The sequence below is a fragment of the Staurois parvus genome, unplaced genomic scaffold, assembly GCF_062004578.1.
Source record: "Staurois parvus isolate SC_StPar_1 unplaced genomic scaffold, SC_StPar_1.0 ptg000272l, whole genome shotgun sequence".
Lineage (NCBI taxonomy): Eukaryota > Metazoa > Chordata > Amphibia > Anura > Ranidae > Staurois > Staurois parvus.
In genome coordinates this window covers 5295450-5315951 of record NW_028318068.1, presented here as the reverse complement: position 1 = coordinate 5315951, position 20502 = coordinate 5295450, and the positions used below count along the sequence as shown (strand labels likewise).

Here is a 20502-nt window from a genome sequence, read left to right as displayed (position 1 = left end):
CTCCCTCCCTCCCTGTAGTCTTCTGGGACACGTGACAGGTCCCAGAAGACTACAGGACCATTCATGAAGCGCAGCTCTACTTGCGCATGCGCAGTGGGTACCCGCCTGTGAAGCCGCAAGGAATCCAGGATGGCCGGTGAAACGGGCTGCAGGGGACACACCACGGGACCAAGGGACAGGTAAGTGGCTGTTTTTTAAAAGTCAGCAGCTACAGTTTTTGTAGCTGCTGACTTTTATTTTTTGACAGTGTTTTGGCGGTTTTTCTACCCACACCTATTTACCTGGTTCTTTACAGATTATAAATGTAATAAGTGATTATAACCTTTTGTCTATACCTGAATTTAGCCAATAATGTTAATATTAAAGGATAACAACTGTGCAAAAAAATAAAGATCTAATTTATTTACACAGCAAGGAAGCTTTCTATTAATCAAATACAACAAAAAAATAATACAGAATGTTACCAATACAAAAAAAGACTACAAGAAAGAAAGTTGCAGGAAAAAGACAGAGCAATGGTGATACATTACAGACATCCTGATGTTCTGATGTCTGGGCTCCAGGAGGCACAAAGGACAAAGAGGCAGAAATGTGGGCAATGCCATACCTTTATACCCCCCCCTCCATTCCAGGTAGTCCCACCCTTCAATAGGTTCCAGTCAATTTCTGTTCAAAGGGGGGCTTTGTGATTTGTGAAAAACATTGGCCAACTGTAATTTAGGATAGGCCAATGTCCAGCAAAGCATACCTCCTTTGAAAGGAGTTCCCACAGGAAACTCCCTAGCAGGTGTTAGAAATGAGGACTTCAGGGCAGGGGCGGACTGACAACTCATGGGGCCCCCGGGCAGTAGGGGATCATGGGGCCCCCGTGTCCTTGCCCAAACTCAAAAAAGCCTATGAAAAAGGTACCAGGGGCATCTCTTGGGGCCCCCTACTGACCCCGGGCCCTCGGGCAGTGCCCGAGTTTCCAAATGGTCAGTCCGCCCCTGCTTCAGGGCTTGTTCAGCCTGGATTTCCCTACTGTCATAAACTTCTACAAGAAACTTTCACGGGGGGGGGGGGGGGTATTGAGGTGATACAACAGATGGTAAATAAGTTACAGGAATTGAGACCCCTATCAGAAGTTCACAATAATATTGAAAAATTTTGTAGGCCCAAGATAGCCATCACAAAAGGTGAGTGGAACTACACTTTAAAGTACAAACATTAATTTTTTTTCTTTCTTTTTCGCCCACTACCAACATTGATTTGTGAAGGGGGAGGGGGCCTGGCCAGAGTAAGCCCACCATGCATTTTTCTTGGCCCCATTGTTGCAAATGTTATCAGCAGTTGTTTAACAAACTGTGACTTTTTTCAAAAATTTTGGAAATTGGTCCTTTAGTGGTGTAGAAGTCATTCTTCTGCCAAGCGCATCTAGTTTTTCTTTCTCTTCCTTGAGCACTCTGGCGTGAACAGCCGCACAATAACGCCTTGGAAACGAAAGCTTTTAAAAGGCCAATTTTCGCCTCTCCATCCTGCAGACTCCGCTTGCGCTCGAGTTTAGGTTTAAAATGATGAGTGATTTTTGAGTGATTGATTAGGGTCAAAATAAGTGTCACTGGTAGAGGAATAATGGGTCAGTCACTTCATTTCAACCTCTTATTCAAATCCCGCTATGGCTGACTGCCTTCCTATTTATGATAAATGTCAAGTGGATGTAGCGGGGCCTACAGAATCCACCCGTCTCTCATCGGCCATGCTTCCTCTCCGTGAGCAATGCACCCAACTGAATACTGCATTATTATTATTATTATTATTATTATTCAGTATTTATAAAGCGCCAATAGTTCGCTCAGCGCTGTACATTACAAAGGGGGACAGAACATGTGACAGAACAATACCAATACAATGCAAAACATGAGGGGATCGAGGGCCCTGCTCTTTCAAGCTTACAATCTAGGAGGGAGGGGATGGTGGCACAGGAGGAGATAGCTGTGGGGGATGGAGTGGTAGGAAGAGTGGAGGAGGTCGGCAAGTTAGCAGGGGGCGGGGTAGGCTTCCCTGAAGAGATGGGTTTTCAGGGTGCGCCTAAAGGAGAGGAGAGTAGGTGATAATCTGATGGGTTGGGGCAGGGAGTTCCAGAGGATGGGTGACACCCTGGAGAAGTCCTGGAGGCGGGCATGGGAGGAGGAGACCAGGGAACTAGAGAGAAGGAGGTCTTGTGAGGAGCGGAGTGTGCGTGCTGGGCGGTACTTGGATATTAGGTCAGTGATGTAGTTCGGGGCAGTATGGTGGACAGCTTTGTACGTCAGTGTTAGGATTTTGAATTTGATCCGTTGCGCAATCGGAAGCCAGTGGAGGGATTGGCAGAGGGGGGTGGCGGAAACGGAGCGGTTGGAAAGGTGAATGAGTCTGGCAGCCGTATTCAGGATGGACTGAAGCGGGGATAGCCAGCGGCGAGGCAGGCCAGTGAGGAGGGAGTTGCAGTAGTCGAGTCGCGATATGATGAGGGAGTGGATGAGCTGTTTAGTGGTTTCTGGAGTTAGGAACGTGCGGATTTTGGCGATGTTGCGGAGGTGGAGTCTGCATGAGTTTGTTAAAGAGTGGACTTGGGGCTGGAAGGATAGGTTGGAGTCCAAAATGACACCAAGTACTCTGGCCTGCGGGGCGGGTTTGATGGTGGCGTTGTTGGACATGATGGAGAAGTCAATGGGGGGTGGTGTCCGGGCTGGAGGGAAGACAAGAAACTCTGTTTTGGAGAGGTTCAGTTTAAGGAAGTGGAGCGACATCCAGTCTGATATGTCGCTCAACAGGTGTGTGATTCGGGCGGAGACCGAGGGGGTGAGGTGGGGGGTTGAGAGATAGATTTGTGTGTCGTCGGCATAGAGGTGGTAGTTGAAGCCGTGAGAGTGTATGAGTTGGCCAAGGGAGGAGGTGTAGATGGAGAAGAGAAGGGGCCCGAGGACAGAGCCTTGGGGGACCCCAACAGAGAGGGGGAGTGAGAGGGAGGTGGTGGCATTATAGGTAACGCTGAAAGAGCGTTGTGACAGGTAGGATGAGAGCCAGGAGAGAGCAGAATCTCTGAGGCCGAGGGAGTGTAGTTTTTTGAGGAGGAGGGGGTGGTCGACTGTGTCAAAGGCCGCAGAGAGGTCAAGGAGTAGGAGCACTGAATAGTGGCCATTAGCTTTGGCGGTTAGCAGGTCGTTGGAGAGTTTGAGTAAGGCAGTTTCGGTGGAGTGTAGGGGACGGAAGCCGGACTGTAGGGGATCGAGAAGGTTGTTGTCGTTGAGGTGAGAGCATAGGCGGGCGTAGACTAGGCGCTCGAGGAGTTTAGATGTAAATGGGAGCAGGGAGATGGGTCTGAGGTTGTTCGGGTCATTGGGGTCCAGGGAGGGCTTTTTAAGTATGGGGGTGATGTGTGCATGTTTCAGAGGGGAAGGGAAAGTGCCGGAGGAGAGGGAGAGATTGAAGATGTGGGTGAGGGAGCGTAGGATGGAGGGGGAGGGAGGTTGTAGGAGTTGTGTGGGGATAGGGTCAAGGGGGCAGGTGGTGAGGCGGGCATCAGAGAGGATCTTGGAGACTTCTTCGATGGTAGTAAGGTCAAAGGTGCGGAGTGTTGGGGGAGCTTCAGTATGAGGAATGTAGGGTGGGGTGGGAGAGGAGGTCAGGGCAGTGGTGGGGCCGTGGGAGAGGGGTGTAGAGGGGGTAGCTGAGTGAGGGGGAAGGGGGTTGGAGGGAGTTTGAGCCGCTTTTTCAACGCTTCTATTATCGCACAAACATGTACAACGTCCTATTAAATTTGCAGGTTTTGTCCGCAAAGGATCAGCTGTTGTCAATAGGAATTCTATGAGGATGAAGCAGTTTACAAACTGGGTGTTCTTCTTTAATTCATTTTTATGAAGAATAAAACTAACTTTCAAGCAGATAAAAAGCACCATTGCATTCAGTAGAAAATCATTGTATTTAGAGTACCAAGATTACCTGAATCTATAGTCAAGCGGAACTAAACTCAAAACATTCTGTCCCTTCCTGTCCTCTTAAAGGCTGAAAAGTGTATTCTATTTTTTAACCTATTTAATTCCTTTGTGCTGCAAGGCAGCACTTCTGGGTTTCTGGTCGAGGTCGGGCCTCGCTGCCTCCTGGGATTGCTACGTCTCAGCTATTCCAGGAGGCAGTGGATTACTAAGCTGCTCATCTGTGCATGCATGGCAGATTTCCATACATTCACACAAATGCCCCCAAGGCACTATATTGCCCATCCACCAAACGGTGGTGGCGCTTGTGCCCATGCCTTGAAACCTGCTGCACATGTGGAAATGTGCTGCCAGTCTCTTCCAGCAGTCACTCTAGTTGGGCGGGATAAGCGGCCTGCGACCTATTTATACCCACCAGTGTACAACGGCCAGGCATTAGATACTTTAAGACCCTGTGATTTTTGTGAATATAATGTACTGTATATACAATATATAACTAATGGCAAGATTTTAGAGATACTACTCTATGGTCTCCCATTGTTTTCTTCCTGCTATCCCTGAGGAAAAGCTTGCCATTTTCTGCAAATTTTGGATTGATTGGACATGTTTGGGAAGTGGCAATGGACCCTCTAAGGACCTTACATATGTGTTCACGGGCATTTCAGCTCTTTTGCCTGGTAATCCGGTAAGAAGGTGGCACTTCTGGTTATTTGGTGACCTGGGAGCACTACATGAAGAGGTCATAGCACACAGTATCCATATTTTAAGTGGACTGTCTATTTTGGACTGTAATTGGACACTGGAAGTGATCTTTTTACATTTATATTCAACTTATTTTTATTGAATTTTAAGAAAAACAGGGTAGACAATAACATGGACCACCATAGGTTCACAATGAAGCATGAGCATAGAGTAATATTCCTGATGTTGCATAAACAGCATCCATGTCAGGCAGTATGAACCGTAGGGGGAGGGAGAAGTTGGGGGAGGGGTGGAAGAGGGGAGGGGTGGAGGAGAGGAAGAAAAAACAAAGGGGGGGGGAAGGATGGTGAGGGGGAAGGTTAAAGGAGAGAGGGAAATGGGGGGGGGGAACCATAATAGTTATGGGTTTTAAGTCAAATAGTTGAACAAACCAGTCAATTCAGCAAGGTTATTATTATGTAGTTGGGTGAAGTGCACATATATGCCAGGCTTTGTGGAATTTATGGTATGAGAGATTGGAGTTAGAAAATCTCCGTTCCATTTCACACTGGAGATTGAGGTTGAGATTTTTACATTTATTCTTTTTTTTTACATTTAACTTTTATGTTATTTTAATGTAAAATTGTTTATGACTTTTTGGTCACACTGTGAAATTTATTCATTTTCAAGGTGGAATTTAACATTGGTTTCTTGTCAAACAATATGTTTTCACATATATAAATAGGTGATGGGATATCATAATTTGAAATTGTTGATATAGTTATATAGGATTTTGTGCACCTTTTTTATTTAAATATTATTTCCAGCTCCCAAATGCCTGGAAGAGACCTATGGTGCATCTGTACATCCGCAGGTTGAGAATCCACATACATACAATTCAATGAAGGTGCTACCCTGATGAAGGGTGTTGAGCTCCTGAAATGTGTTGTTTTTTTTTCTAATATTGAATCAATTATATCATTAAAAACCTTGGTCGCTTGTTTGTCTCTCTCATTGCTGTGCTGCCTAGCAGGGGTTTCTGGATTACACAGCTACCTGAACAAAATTACAAGTGAAGCTTAAACTTTCATTGCTGGAGTTTACAAGGTAACTGAAAACCAAGCACTGGGATTTGAACCATGCATTGGAGCCCTCAGTTCAAACCCTGGCCAAGGCACTATCTGAATAGAGTTTGCATGTTCTTCTTTTACTTCTGTGGGTTTCCTCCTGCATTCAAACAACATGCTGGGAGGTTAGCTCCTGTCTAAAATCGCTCTAGTATGTGTATGTATGAATGTGAGATAGGAACCTTAGACTGTAAGCTCCTTGGGTACAGGGACTGATGCAAATGTACACTATGTAAAGTACTGTGTAAACTGGCCCTAGTATGCGTGTGTATGCCTGTGAGATAGCCACCTTAAATTGTAAGCTCCTCGGGGGCAGGGACTAGTGCAAATGTACAATATGTAAAGCACTGTGTAAATTGTAGAAGCTACCGGTATATTCTTTCCTGTTATAAATAAATGAGTGGAAGTGCCCTTTAAGGGTCTACCAGCATCAACCTAGTAAAAGGGTGTGAGTTTTATAAGCTCTCTGGATCTCCGCAGAGGTCATAGAAAGATATGACTGCTGGTAATTCCAGCCAAGAAAGAGCAAGACCTCTTAGTGTACAACACGCAGCTAATTATTATCCTAATTAAACGATTCTTTGTATTTACCTTGGAAAAATCCTCATTCAAATCCTTTGCTCTCAAGATCTTATTCATTTGTAGCCAAGGCTGGCGGAGTAAGCAATGCCAATAATCAGCAGGAGTTGACCAGGGTCTCATTAGAAGGAAACAACAGCCAATATCATAATATCATAAAGTGCACCTGTCACTGCTGCTGGAAAATGAAGCTAAACTTGACAACCAAATCTTTAAAAAAAAGTCACTAGGTACCTCTGGCGTCCACAAAATCAGCACCTACAGTAGGTAAATTTTCAATTTTACAACAGTCAAGGATGAAAGATGCTCCCTAGGTAACCCACAATGAATTACATGGGCCATTTACACCATATTGGGAAGAACCCCACATTAAACTGTATTGTGTTCTGTGGGCAATCCTCAACACCTAAAATAGAAATTGCATATGCCACTGTTTTTGATGGCCTTTCTTGAGTAGTTCATTAGTTGTTCATGCATGACCAACACACATTGGTCATTTCCTATACTATTTAAAGGGTAAGATCACATTTTCACGGGGTTTCCCAACCAGGGTTCCGTGGATCTCTAGGGTTCCTCCAGAGATTGCTAGGGGTTCTTTGAGCAATGTGCAATCTCAGCCTCTCAGATAAGTTCCCACTGACACCATTAATCTTTTTAGATATTTGTAAGGAGTTCATTCTTCCCAATGAGCACAAGTGTAAGGAACATTCTTCCCACTGACCATCACATTAATGTATCATGAGTTGTAGATAGTCATTTTTAGTAGGGGTTCCTTGAGATTTGAACGTTATTTCAAGGGTTCCTCTGTGTTGAAAAGGTTGAGAAAGGATAATCTATCATGATGATTGCAATGGCAAGTGCTCATTGATAAGACCCACCACGAATAGACTTCTTTCTTCTGGGACTCCTTACTGGAAGAAGAAGCCTCAGATGCACTTCTCATTGGTCACCTGACTACGCTGATCAATGCGCACTTGCCATTGCAAGAATTATAATGGACACACACTCTGGGGCTGTGTATTGAGCTTATGGTGTACAGACCGCTACACCAGTAGCATGGACCACTATTGTCTTTATGGGCCGCGGGATATTTAAGGGTGGCCGGGATACTTGGAGTTAGTTCATTTTTCATGAAATGGTGGCCTTACCTTTTAAATGAGCAAATCACATATAACAAATGTTATTGGTATGAAGTGCATTGCAAATAATATAATATAGTTTTAAAAAGACTTACCCTGGAGTTCACCACTTCTAAGGAGACATTCTGAGGCATGGCACTTGGCACTAGAGAAGAAAAGACAGAAACTTATATCACCTCCTTTGATGTAAGACTTTGGGGGTTATTTACTAAAACCAGAAAGTGCAAAAATTGGTGCAGCTCTGCATAGAAACCAATCAGCTTTCAGGTTTTATTGTTAAAGCTTAATTGAACAAGCTGAAGTTAAAAGCTGATTCGCTACCATGTACAGCTGCAACTGATTTTGAGTTCTCCAGTTTTATTAAATCTGATTTTGAGTGCACCAGTTTTAGTAAATCTTCCCCATTGTGTTGTATTTTTCAACAGTTTTGTACAACAATCAGCAATGAATCAAAAATTTAAAATCATATATTAATTTCCACATTGTATTTCAAATTTTTTTCTAGCCTACTCCTATTACTCTGAATGATCTTGAAGTCTGTAAACTGACTTGTAAAGATCCCCACACATTTACTTCCTTGAATATCGTAGTAACTATACCCTGTGCGAAGGCACTGCTGTGTCACACATTTCACAGAGTCCACATTCAAATCTACAGAGGTGCTGAGAGGAGGAGTTTCAGGAGGCAGAGTCAGTACAGGAATCACTGCTTGCAGGCAGCAAGGTACCATGGGATCAGGGCTGTGGATAAGGGGGTACACCAGTCCTCCTGTACGGGGCCCAGGCCAGCAGGGGGGTCAAGGCAATTGGATGTGGGCAAGGAGGGTAATCGGCATGGTGGGGGGGTAATTACTGGAACCAATCACCTATATGGCTCTCTTTGCAGCAGTTCCAGTAATTGCCCCTCCCCAAACTCATCACCCTTCTTGTTCACCATACATTTCCTCCTGCTGCCCAGGACCCCCCATGTGCCCCCACAGTGCTGCCAGCTTCCCTCCTCTCCTTCCCACTGGTAGCTGTAAGCATAAAATAAGGTCCTTCAGGATGGAGAGTGGGGGGAGGGTCCAGTAAATATGTCACATTTACCAGTCCCTTCCTTTCCTGAAAGAACACAATGAGTGATTGGTACTGATTAGTGACTGTATACATTCATAACAGAAGCATACTAAACTGTTGTTTTTCAGAGGGGGGGGGGGGGGGCTATCAGGTTGGCTGTATGGGGCCCTGTGGCTTCTAACAGCAGTCCTGCATGGATATGTAGCCCTTAGGAATTAGGAAAAGCTGCAAACATGCAGGGAATTCAGGAAGCTGTGGACAGAGAAGGCCAGGCAGAACTCATAACATGAAAGGAGATTTTTCAAGTAAGATTATATTGGATTCTCAAATATACAGCCACTACTGTTTATATTGTTACTACAATGCTGTTATAAAATTAAAGTGTATGATATGACTATACTGTAGAACATTCGAGGCATATTATTGCAGAGTGTTTGCTGCGTGGCCCCATTCATTTGAATGAGGAATGCTTGGAGGCTTGGGGGCAACGGGGGGGGGGTAATTTTTGTAAGTTTATTATGTGGAGAAATGCATTGCAGTCTCGCCATGTGCATACCCTGTACAGCTTGGAGGATAGTTACATAGTTATTCTGGCTGAAAAAGATAAAAGTCCATCCAGTTCAAGCATTAAAAAAAAAAAGTTATCTGATCGAATCGGATATTCCTTGGATCAACTTTACCTATAAATGTTGGTATGCAGTTATATTCTGTGTATCCAAGAAAGAATCCAGGACTTTTTTAAAGCAATCCACTGAGCTGGCCAGAACCAACTCTTGAGGGAGTCTATTCCACATTTTCACACCTCTCACTGTGAAGAAACTTTTCTGTGTTTGGAGATTACATTTATTTTCCTCCAGATGTAAAGAGTGCCCCCTTGTCCTCTGTGATGACCTCAGGGGGAATAGCTCTACACCGAGTTCACTATATGAACCACTGATGTATGTATACATGGAGATCATATCCCCCTTATGTATTATACATGGAGATCATATCCCCCTTATGTATTATACATGGAGATCATATCCCCCCTTATGTATTATACATGGTGATCATATCCCCCCTTATGTATTATACATGGAGATCATATCCCCCCTTATGTATTATACATGGAGATCATATACCCCTTTATGTATTATACATGGAGATCATATCCCCCTTATGTATTATACATGGAGATCATATCCCCCTTATGTATTATACATGGAGATCATATCCCCCCTTATGTATTATACATGGAGATCATATCCCCCCTTATGTATTATACATGGAGATCATATCCCCCCTTATGTATTATACATGGAGATTATATCCCCCCTTATGTATTATACATGGAGATCATATCCCCCTTATGTATTATACATGGTGATCATTTCCCCCCCCCCCCTTATGTATTATACATGGAAATCATATCCCCCTTATGTATTATAAATGGAGATCATATCCCCCCTTATGTATTATACATGGTGATCATATCCCCCCTTATGTATTATACATGGAGATCATATCCCCCCTTATGTATTATACATGGCGATCATACCCCCCCTTATGTATTATACATGGAGATCATACCCCCCCTTATGTATTATACATGGAGATCATATCCCCCCCTTATGTATTATACATGGAGATCATATCCCCCCTTATGTATTATACATGGTGATCATATCCCCCCTTATGTATTATACATGGTGGTCATATCCCCCCTTATGTATTATACATGGAGATCATATCCCCCCTTATGTATTATACATGGAGATCATATCCCCCCTTATGTATTATAAATGGAGATCATATCCCCCTTTATGTATTATACATGGAGATCATATCCCCCCCTTATGTATTATACATGGAGATCATATCCCCCCATATGTATTATACATGGAGATCATATCCCCCCCTTATGTATTATACATGGAGATCATATCCCCCCTTATGTATTATACATGGTGATCATATCCCCCCTTATGTATTATACATGGAGATCATATCCCCCCTTAATCTCCTCTTCTCAAGAGAGAATAAATTCAGTTCCTCTAACCTTTCCTCATAGCTGATCTCCTCCATGCCTCTTATCAGTTTGGTTGCCCTTCTCTGTACTTTCTCCAGTTCCCCAATGTTCTTTTTGTGAATTGGTGCCCAAAACTGAACTGCATATTCCAGATGAGGTCTTACTAATGATTTTTACCGGGGGAAATGATATCTCTCTCTGGAGTCTACACCTCTTCTAATACAAGAGAGGATTTTGCTCGCTTTAGAAACCGCAGCTTGGCATTGCATGCCATTATTAAGCTTGTGATCTACCAGAACTCCCAGATCCTTCTCCACCATTGACCCCCCCAGTTGTACCCCCCCTAGTATGTATGATGCATGCATATTCTTGGCCCCCAAGTGCAGAACCTTACATTTATCAACATTAAACCTCATTTGCCACATTGTTGCCCAATTAAACAGAGCATTGAGGTTGGCTTGTAAGTTGGAGACATTCTGTAAGGACGTTATTCCACTGCACAACTTGGTGTCATCTGCAAAGACTGAAATGGGATTTTTAATCCCAGACCCTATATTGTTTGTAAATATATTAAAGTTAGTGGTTGTTAAAAATGTGGCTCAACCACCTGTTTTTACCGCCCTCCTGGCTCCAAGTGTAAACTAAGCCTAACATCTTACATAAGCTTTAACATGTTAATTTCTTCAAAAATACTTTTAAGGGCCCAATTACAATAACACATCGTCCATAATGTGTTACTACATTACTATGCCATTTTGAATGGCACCTCAATGTCCCCAAATTGCATCATGCAACACACAGGACTATACTGCATTATAAAGAAAAAAAAATCACATCCAATTTTCCCCCATGTAAGGGGATGTTGGCAGTCTATTCTGCTTAAAGGGCTGCCTTAAAGGATAAGTTCACCTTTCATTATCTACATATTCAGGTTGTAACATGTAACATGTTACGATCAGACCGGCTCCTGCTCCCTGTTTTGACAGCTAGTGGGGAATCTTCCCCCTCCCTCACTAGCTGTCAAATTAGAAAAAAAAACGTGGTCATGCGGGGCTCCGCCCACACGGCACATCACTCATTCACAGTCATCTGTGAATAACAGACTACAAGTCCCGACAGCCTTAGCAGCTGTCAACTTATAGTCCTCAACAGAGGCGGACTGACAACTCATGGGGCCCCCAGGCAATAGGGGATCATGGGGCCCCTGTGTCCTTGCCCAAACTCAAAAAAGCCTAGAAAAAGGTACCAGGGGCATCTCATGGGGCCCCCTACTGACCCTGGGCCCTCGGGCAGTGCCCGTGTTTCCAAATGGTCAGTCCACCCCTGGTCCTCAATGAACTACCATGGTGCTTCACAGCACCATGGTAGTTCATTCATTCTTCCTGTCAGTATATCTGCTTGCTCGTACGTCCCGTATGGGCAAGCAGATATACTGACAGATCTGCAGGAGACCTGCATGGCACCAGCGATCTGCTGAACTCTTGTTCAATGCTTTCCAGGCTCCTGCAGACAAAAATAATAAATACACATTTTTCACCTGCAACAAAATGTGCATTTATAATTTTTTTCTAAAAGGTGACCTTATCTTTTAACAAAATACACATAAACGCGTGGCTTAATGCACACAAAAATGTAAATGCACCCTCAATATTTTTAAATTTGTAGCTTCCTTTAAAATAAACCCTAGTGATCCTGCCATGAAGGACATTCTTTTATCGGCTGTGAGCACTTAAGTTGTCACCTTGCTCCATGGGCTACCATAGGACACAAGTGGCTGTTTCAACACACGTTGAATCTGTCCACAATCTGGTCCGCTCTCACCATTATGGAACCCTAAGACATGCACTGGAAGACATTCATGTAGATATTAAGTGGCTGGAAAGGACAGCACTGAACAGAAGATGGAAAAAAAGGTAGTAAATAAATGTATTTTATAAACAAATGGCAAAGGGTTATGGTGTAAACTCCACAGAGCAGAAAAAGAAATTAAATGTTAAAAATAAAATTTAATCATGATACTGAAATGAACAAACTCGAATTGGCACTCATTATTGCTTGGATTCCTGATTTGTGTGATTTCCCACAGAGAGATCTGCATGCTGGTATACACGCCAAACTAAAAATTGCAAGTTGTAGATACTCCTAAGCCAGTTGTCGCTAAAAATGACAGATTGTATAGCAAACACAAGCTAACTGGTGCCAAATAATAATTTATGCTGGAAAACGTTATTTTTAAAACCTAAGTTTACCTAAAATCCCTCAAAAAAAAGTCAGCACAAGGGACATTACTTACCTTTAAGGTGATGTGTTCCTTGTGCTGCTGTTTCCTCCTTTCGCCAAAATATTCCCCCTCATATATGCCCCCTGCCACCGTATTCTTCTGATGCAACAAGGGTTAATACAACTGCAGCGCTACCCTCTTGAGTGCCACTGGATTTTTGGCTTCCCTTTAAGCTCTGCACGATCAGGCAACATGCATTTTCACAAACTTTCTCCCAGAGTAAGTAAAACAGTCCTTGAGCTTGGTTTTGTTGTTTTTATTAGGACTTAACAACTTGGATGGGGTCTAGGGGTATTTGGTATGGCCAAGGAACTGTACGGCCATGGGTTATGACTAAGGCCATTTGGCTGAAATGCGTCAACCTACTGTACTTTTGATGTCATTTTTTGTGGTCGATTTAATAAAAGAAGATTTTAGCGCAGTGACGGTAGTGCAGATCAATTTCTTCATTAGAATGGGACAAGCCTTTAACCAACCCTTGAGTGTCTGTAGTCTCTGGCCATTTCTTGTAGCATGTTACAACTCTCCATCAACTCTTAGAGCTTACCTGTAGTCTCTCACCATCTCTTTTAGCATATTACAAGTCTACATCCACTCCTGGAGTGTGCTGCAGTCTCTCTCCATCACCCGCCACTACAATTGTGTGTTTGCAGTCGCTGACCTTCTCCTGTATCCTACAGTGGGGTTTATTTACCAGATCTGGAGAGTACAAAATCTGGTGCAGCTCAGCATAGAAATCAGCTGCCAGGTTATTATTCCTAATGCTTAACCTCCCTGGCGGTATGATTATTTCAGATTTTTTGTGCTGAAAGCGGTACCATTATTTTGCATGGAAATATGTAGTTTTTTATTGTAGGCCTGTAATTTTTAGGAATAACTCACTGAAATCTGTCCGAACAATAGTCTAGTAAACATCCCGGGTATGATAAAATTTGAAACACGAAATCATAAATTATAATTTAATAAATAATCATAAAAAATAATAATATAATAATAATACATTTAATTCAATAATATAATCAAACCAAAAACACTGAAATTTGAAATATAGCGCCAAGTTCGCACATCGCTGAGCAAAGTCGCAGAATCGTTTTCAGTGTCTGATGACGAATTTCCCCACGAATCATTATCACTCAATTCTGCAAGTGGTTCTGATTTACTATCGCTGTTCTCTAGCCGGTCTAAAATCGCTTTTGACCTAAAGGGACGCTTTTTGGACGCCATGGACGTTTCTAATTTTCCAGGCAGAAAGAACAGTCAAAATGCAGACAGGGCGCAGGACAAAGCAGTCGGGACAAAATGTATGTGAAATGCATTGAAATAGCAATGACAGCAAAAATGACATTTTTTAAAAATTTCAAATTTCCCGCCGGTTCCGGCGCCCGTACGTCCCGACGTCACAGGAACCGGAACACAGAAGCCAGATGCCGGCATCGGCTGGATGAGATGGCCGGGGACAGTGCAGGGGACACATCGCGGGAGCAAAGGACAAGGTAAGTGCTGCAGGGACCCCCAGAACAACGCCGCATGGTAAGCCCGAGTGTAGCTCGGGGTTACCGCTTTTGGTATAGAAATTTTACCCCGAGCTACACTCAGGAATACCGCTAAGGAGGTTAAGTGAACAAGTTGAAGTTAGAAGTTGATTAGCTACTATGCACAGCTGCACCACATTATGAGTGCTCGAGTTTTAGTAAATCTCCCCCAGTGTGTCTGCAGTCTCTAACATCTCTTACAGCATGTCCCTCCTGTAGAGTGTCTGCAGTCTTCGTCCATCTTCTGCAGCATGCAGCAGTCTCTCATCACCCACTTCAGGATGTTGACAAACTTCAACCACTCCTGGCGGGTGTCTGCAGTCTCTGGCCATCTACTGCAGCATGATCCCTGTTTCTAACCACAATAGCAGTGTGTCATCAGTCTCTGGCCATCTTCTGTAGCATGTTTCCAGTCTTCAACCACTCCTAGATTGTGTCTGAGGTCTTTGACTATCTCCTGCAGCATATTCACAGTCTCCAACCTTTCCTGTACTTTTTCTGAGGTCTCTGACCATCTCTTGCAGTATATACCCAGTCTCAAACCACTCCTGTAGCATGTTTCTGGCCTTTAACCACTCCTAGAGTGTGTCTGCAGTCTCTGACAGTCTCCAGAAAGCATGACCCCAGTCACCAACCATTCATGTAGTGTGTCTGCAGTACTTGGCCGCTCCATTGGATTTTCTTGGAGAGCTGGCCCATAGAACTGCTGAGAGCTGAACATGATTGAACAGATAACATCATCACCTTCAGTCTTTGACAATCTCCTGTCCATGTCCACATTTCTCCACAATCTCATGTAGTAAGTCATCAGTTTGTGACAGCCTTGGCACATAAGTGTCAAGACTTGTGGAACCATTATGTCTAGTGAGTTGACCAGCAATATTATTATACAGGATTTATATAGCACCAAGAGTTTCCGCAGCACTTTACAACATAAAGGGAGACAGAGAGGGCCCTGCTCATAAGAATTTACAATCTAATAGGGTGGGGCAAGTTCAAAAAAGGGTTATAACTGTGGGGGATGAGGTTGAGGTAGAGAGGTAGAGAGTTCCACAGGATGGGAGAGACTCTGGCGAAGTCCTGGAGACAAGCATGGGTGGAGGAGACAAGGGAGCTTGAGAACAGGAGACCATGAAAAGAGCTGAGAGGTCGGTTTGGGTGATATTTGGAGACAAAATTTGTGATGTAGCTCGGGGCAGATTTGTAAATAGCTTTGTGTGTTGTTGATAGTAGTTTCAATTTATATTCACATGGATTTGCCAGAGAAATAATTGGAAGATACAGATCATGTAGCTCACAACAATGGCCTCTGGTCATGGCAGCAGTAAGTGAAAGGAGAGCCTTGCAGGTGATCTAAGCCTTCTCCACTCGATTCCAAAGCAAGAAGGAGTTCAGCTTTAAGATTCTGTTTTTAAACAATATTTTATGTCAACCTTATAATGGACAGAAACAATGCAGAAAGAAAAGAATGTGTATTGCTTGCTGAAAACATGAAATCTGACAGGTCTGTAATTAAACCTGACTTCAACTTTGATCTTTTACTGACAGCCCGCTAAGCAATCACAAAGCAAGCTTTGTGCCGTGACGCTTGTCAGTTTGCGCGCACGCACCTCCGTGTGAAACCAAAACCGCCTGAAAGAGTTTCTTTAAGAAAATCCATTCAGCTTGCAGTGGGGAATAAAGCTGCATGTGTCAATGTATAGAAAAGGCTGTGAAAGAAGTTTTGTTTTTTTTTTCCTCTGCTGAATGAAAGAATGACTTGAAATAGACCATTGTTTTAGCTGTTTCTTTTATTTATATTTGAGCTGTTGCTGTACAGTGATCTCCATACAACTCTTCCTGTACTATTTTTGCAGAAGAGAGCCTGTTTTTCTAAGGCTGAACTCCAGGCAAATAGCTAAATACGAAGCTGAAACACAGATGAGCCCATCGGTTGGTGAGCACAAGGACTTGGTTCGCTCTGGGCTGAGTTTGCTGGATTTTTGCCCAGCGTACAACATGACTACCAGTAACTTAGATGTACAGCAAAATAATCTGGTGTCAGAATTGCTAAATTTATACATAACCCATGGAAGGGAAAAAGAAAAGAATTGAAAAAGAAAAGAAGAGGAAAGGAAAGGAGAGAAAAAGAAAGGAGAGGAAAGGTGAGAAGAGGATTGGAAAGGAAAGGAGAAGAAAGGAAAGGAAAAGAGAGGAAATGAAAGGAGATGAAGGGAGAGGAAAGGAAAGGAAAGGAGAGGAAAGGAAAAGAGAGGAAATGAAAGGAGATGAAGGAAGAGGAGAGGAGAGGAGAGGAAAGGAAAGGAAAGGAAAGGAAAAGAGAAGAAAAGAGAGGAAATGAAAGGAGATGAAGGAAGAGGAGAGGAAATGAAGAGGAGAGGAGAGGAAAGGAAAGGAAAGGAAAGGAGAGGAGAGGAAAAGAGAGGAAATGAAATGAGATGAAGGGAGAGGAGAGGAGAGGAAAGGGAAGGGAAGGAGAAATGAAACTCTCAGCAAATCAATCAGTACCCAAAAGAAAACCACATACATATCCTGATGCAATAACTCCTCTGAATGAATATGGAACTTCACAGCAGCTATGAAACAGAATATGTTCAGTAAATATTCTTGCCATTGATAAGGTGAGAGATCAAGGCCAAGCAGCTGGCTCATGCCATTACCTGCCGAGCCACCATTCAGAATAACACCTCCCTGGCACTATAGAAAACATATCACACTGCGAGAATCTCAGTGTTCACACAGTATCTGCTATGTGCTAATGAGATTGTGCTAAAAATTACACATTCTCATGAATGTGTTTTCATAAATGCCATAAAGTGTCATGTAGCTATAGTATACATTTTAAGTAAAAAAGAAAAAAAATGCCAAATTAGACTATGCACTGCTTTTGCTTAACAAATAGTACTTAAATAAAGACAAGATGTACATCAATAGCTTACAACTGACTGTGGATGCTACAGTTTCCTCTGCAGGCAAACCTGTGTGCATAGTTTGCTTGCACCATTGTGTGCTGGCATAGCTGGGATGCCAGTTTCAGCTGTTGCAGTCTAATAAAGAGAGAAATCAGTAAAACCTGTTCCTCACCACTGATCATGTGGGGAGCATATCCTGGCCCATGTAGTAAAATCGAACAAAAAGAGCTACTGTAGCTCAAATTGCTGAAAAAGTTAATGCTGGTTCTGCTAGAACACACAGTACATCTCTGTTTGTTGTATAGCATGCTGTGTAGCCGCAAACCTCTCATGGCAATCATGCTGAATTGGCATGTTAACATCAGAACTGGACCACAAATCAATGGAAGAAGGTGTCTTTGAGGTGTTGACATGACTTGCAAATTCTCCAGATCTCAATCCAACTGAGCATCTGTGGGACGTTCTCAATCCAATTGAACATCTGTGGGACGTACTGGAAAAAAGAGTCCTATCCATGGAGGCCCCACCTCACAACTTACAGGATCTGCTACTGATGACTTGGTGCCGCATACTACAGAATATCTTCAGAGGTCTAGTGGCATTCATGCTTGATGAGCCAGGGCTATTTTGGTGGCCAAAGGGGGACATACTCAATATTAGGTGGGTAGTTATATTATGGTGGGTAATCCTATTTTTATGAATGATCGTTGTACTAACTACTAATTTTCTCTTTACCCATGTGATAAAACATAAAGGCGTAGTATGCTGCTTTTTAGATCTAATGAAAAATAAAATCCAACTAAACCTAAAACCGAGGATTGGTGGGCTACGTCAGCCCCTAGTTTCATATGTCTGGAATACCCCAACTGTGAGATTTCCCTGAGAGTTCTGGGTGTTACCTGTGTGTGCTCTTAGCTACTGTTGTAATCTTCATAATACATGAGGGAACACATACATTAGTGAACACCTGATTTAGGTTCCGACCTTTCCTTAGTCTATCTAAAACTAGGAAAATGTTGCCCTGATGGACACATTGGAGTTGTTGGCATCCCCTGTATCAATTGTGTGACTCTGAGAATTCAAGGTTCTTTTATTTATGGTTTGAGCCTAAAAGAAAAGTGTCTTCTTTCCACCTAAATATGTGACTGTGGCAAATTGCAAGTTACTGTTACCAATAATTATATAACAGGCAATACAATGAACCACTCTTACCATCTGATAAAGTCATGACTGCATGTTCTTCTGTTGAGACCCCGGGGCCGTAACGATTGTAAGCCAAAACTCTTATACTGTATTCTGTAAACTTCCGAAGGCCTTCAAGTCTATAAGAGAGTCCATCAACTTCAATGTTCTGTGAAAAGAGAAAAGAAGGGCAATTACCACCCATAATCTACTAGCTTTAGACCAAAGGAAGCTTTAAGTAAGTATTGCCAGTTGAGGTATGAATATGAAAATCTTATTAGCTCTTTAGCTCTGAAGACTTTTGAAAATTTGGAACATTTGGAGTTGCTTGCCCCATCCATCTCTACATTATTATGACCTGTGAAAAAAAGACAAAAACTATTCTGTCCTACATCGACCATCCTTTTTCTAATATCATTTTTGTTTACATAAAATAAGAATAAGAACTCTGATTTTACCCAAAGGAGACAAAGGAGGAGATGGATAAGAAAACCCTTGGGCATATGTTAAAACTCAACACCAGCCAAACATTTTTTGAGTTTTGGATAGAACGTGGAAGGTAAAAAAACCTTAGTTGGATTTAATTTATGTCTGGTTCCCCTTTAAGGATACTTCTTCTTATTTCCTGTCCCAGTGATAAGCCACAGGGACAGGAAATGGTGGAAAATCTCTTTTTTTGGGACATAGACAACAACCATTTTTCTGTACGGTGGTAAAGGCTAGGAACCCCTGATGGATTACATTGCTGTCTGTATTTTCATGTCCCATTAAACATGTTCCCTCATTATCTTGGTGTCACTGGTTTACTTGCATGCAAAAGCAGAGGTTCACTTTAAAGATGCCTCATTTTGTCACGGCTACCCAGTGTGACTCGCTAGGAGCAATAATGGATGAAGAGAGTTTAAAAATGATTGACTTCATTGGCTGCACCCTTCTTAACAGCCATGGAGCCTGTACCTAAAAGAACAAGTGAGCAATGGGTGCCCAAAAGACAGTATAAATTAATTCAATATTACCTATAAGGCAGTGCAGAATATGTTGGTGTTGAAAATTCAACCACATTGCTAAGCAATATAAAAAATTAATTTCACTGCGAAAAAAAAAGATTATATAAGGAATCTTTGGTCTTCTTCATCAGAGTATTCAGGTATGGTGTCCCTGAGGTCATGGCTTTCAGAAGTAATTGAAATGTGTGATAAGTCATACCCTGTCTATGGTAATAGTGACAATGATCTGGGCTGGTGTTGGGACTGCCACCGATCCCTCGTGGGTGATCACTACATAGTAAGACTCAATATTTAATGACATAACGGATCATTTTGGTTTCAGGATTATTAAATTCATTTACGCTTCACAGCAATTATGAGATCGCCGGCCCTAATAGGACCCGCTACTTTCCACACTTTCATCTCTCTCTTGACTCCGACTTGATATTAAACGACTTTGATTTATGACTCTGCAGATGAAAGTTAAGATACTTTAAGATGGCTTAAGCGGAATATCAATGAGAATTGTTTAAACTAAAGGAAGAAAAGGCTCTCTGATTCCCATTATATAATAGTCCTAAAGCTGGGGTGTTAAAAATGTCTAAGATATCTGGGAATGGTGTACAAGGGGCACGATTCTGACCTTACAAAGGAAAAAAAAAAAATATTTGATTGCAGCAGATAATGGGCATCTCCAGCCAAAATGTTTTAGATTTGGATAAAATAGGAAAGTTCAGAATGGCTTTCAGGTTTTTATTGATTCCCGTGTCCCATTGGGTAAATTCAACCTCTTTACTTGTCCGGTGACCATTGTCACGGGACAGAAAGTGATGGGAAATCAAAAATGTTATAAGTGCCACCAGAGTAGAAATGCAGGGAAAATCCTAAAATAGGAACACTTGTTCCAGTGACAACTGTCTAAAGAAGTCCCCTCGCTTTGAAGAGATTGACTCCTCTAATTTCTTGTTAATCTTCCTGTTGAGCATCTGGTACAGGAAATAAAAGAAAATCACCTGAAATGGACACAGAAAGCGCTGACCCCCAAAACATAACCATTGCCTTCTCTA

The 20502-nt window shown here is 42.6% G+C and overlaps 1 protein-coding gene across 2 annotated transcripts in view; it reads right to left on the bottom strand.

The window, feature by feature from the left end:
- The window catches only part of DCC (DCC netrin 1 receptor), a 1041949-nt gene that overhangs the window by 250669 nt on the left and 770778 nt on the right, over window positions 1-20502 (bottom strand). For both annotated transcript variants that reach the window (XM_089681618.1, XM_089681619.1), the window contains exons 11-12: window positions 18480-18618; window positions 7575-7624 (exon numbers count right to left, since the gene is read on the bottom strand). In XM_089681618.1, coding sequence (XP_089537744.1) covers window positions 7575-7624; window positions 18480-18618 — 189 coding nt within the window. The remainder of the gene's footprint in view (window positions 1-7574; window positions 7625-18479; window positions 18619-20502) is intronic.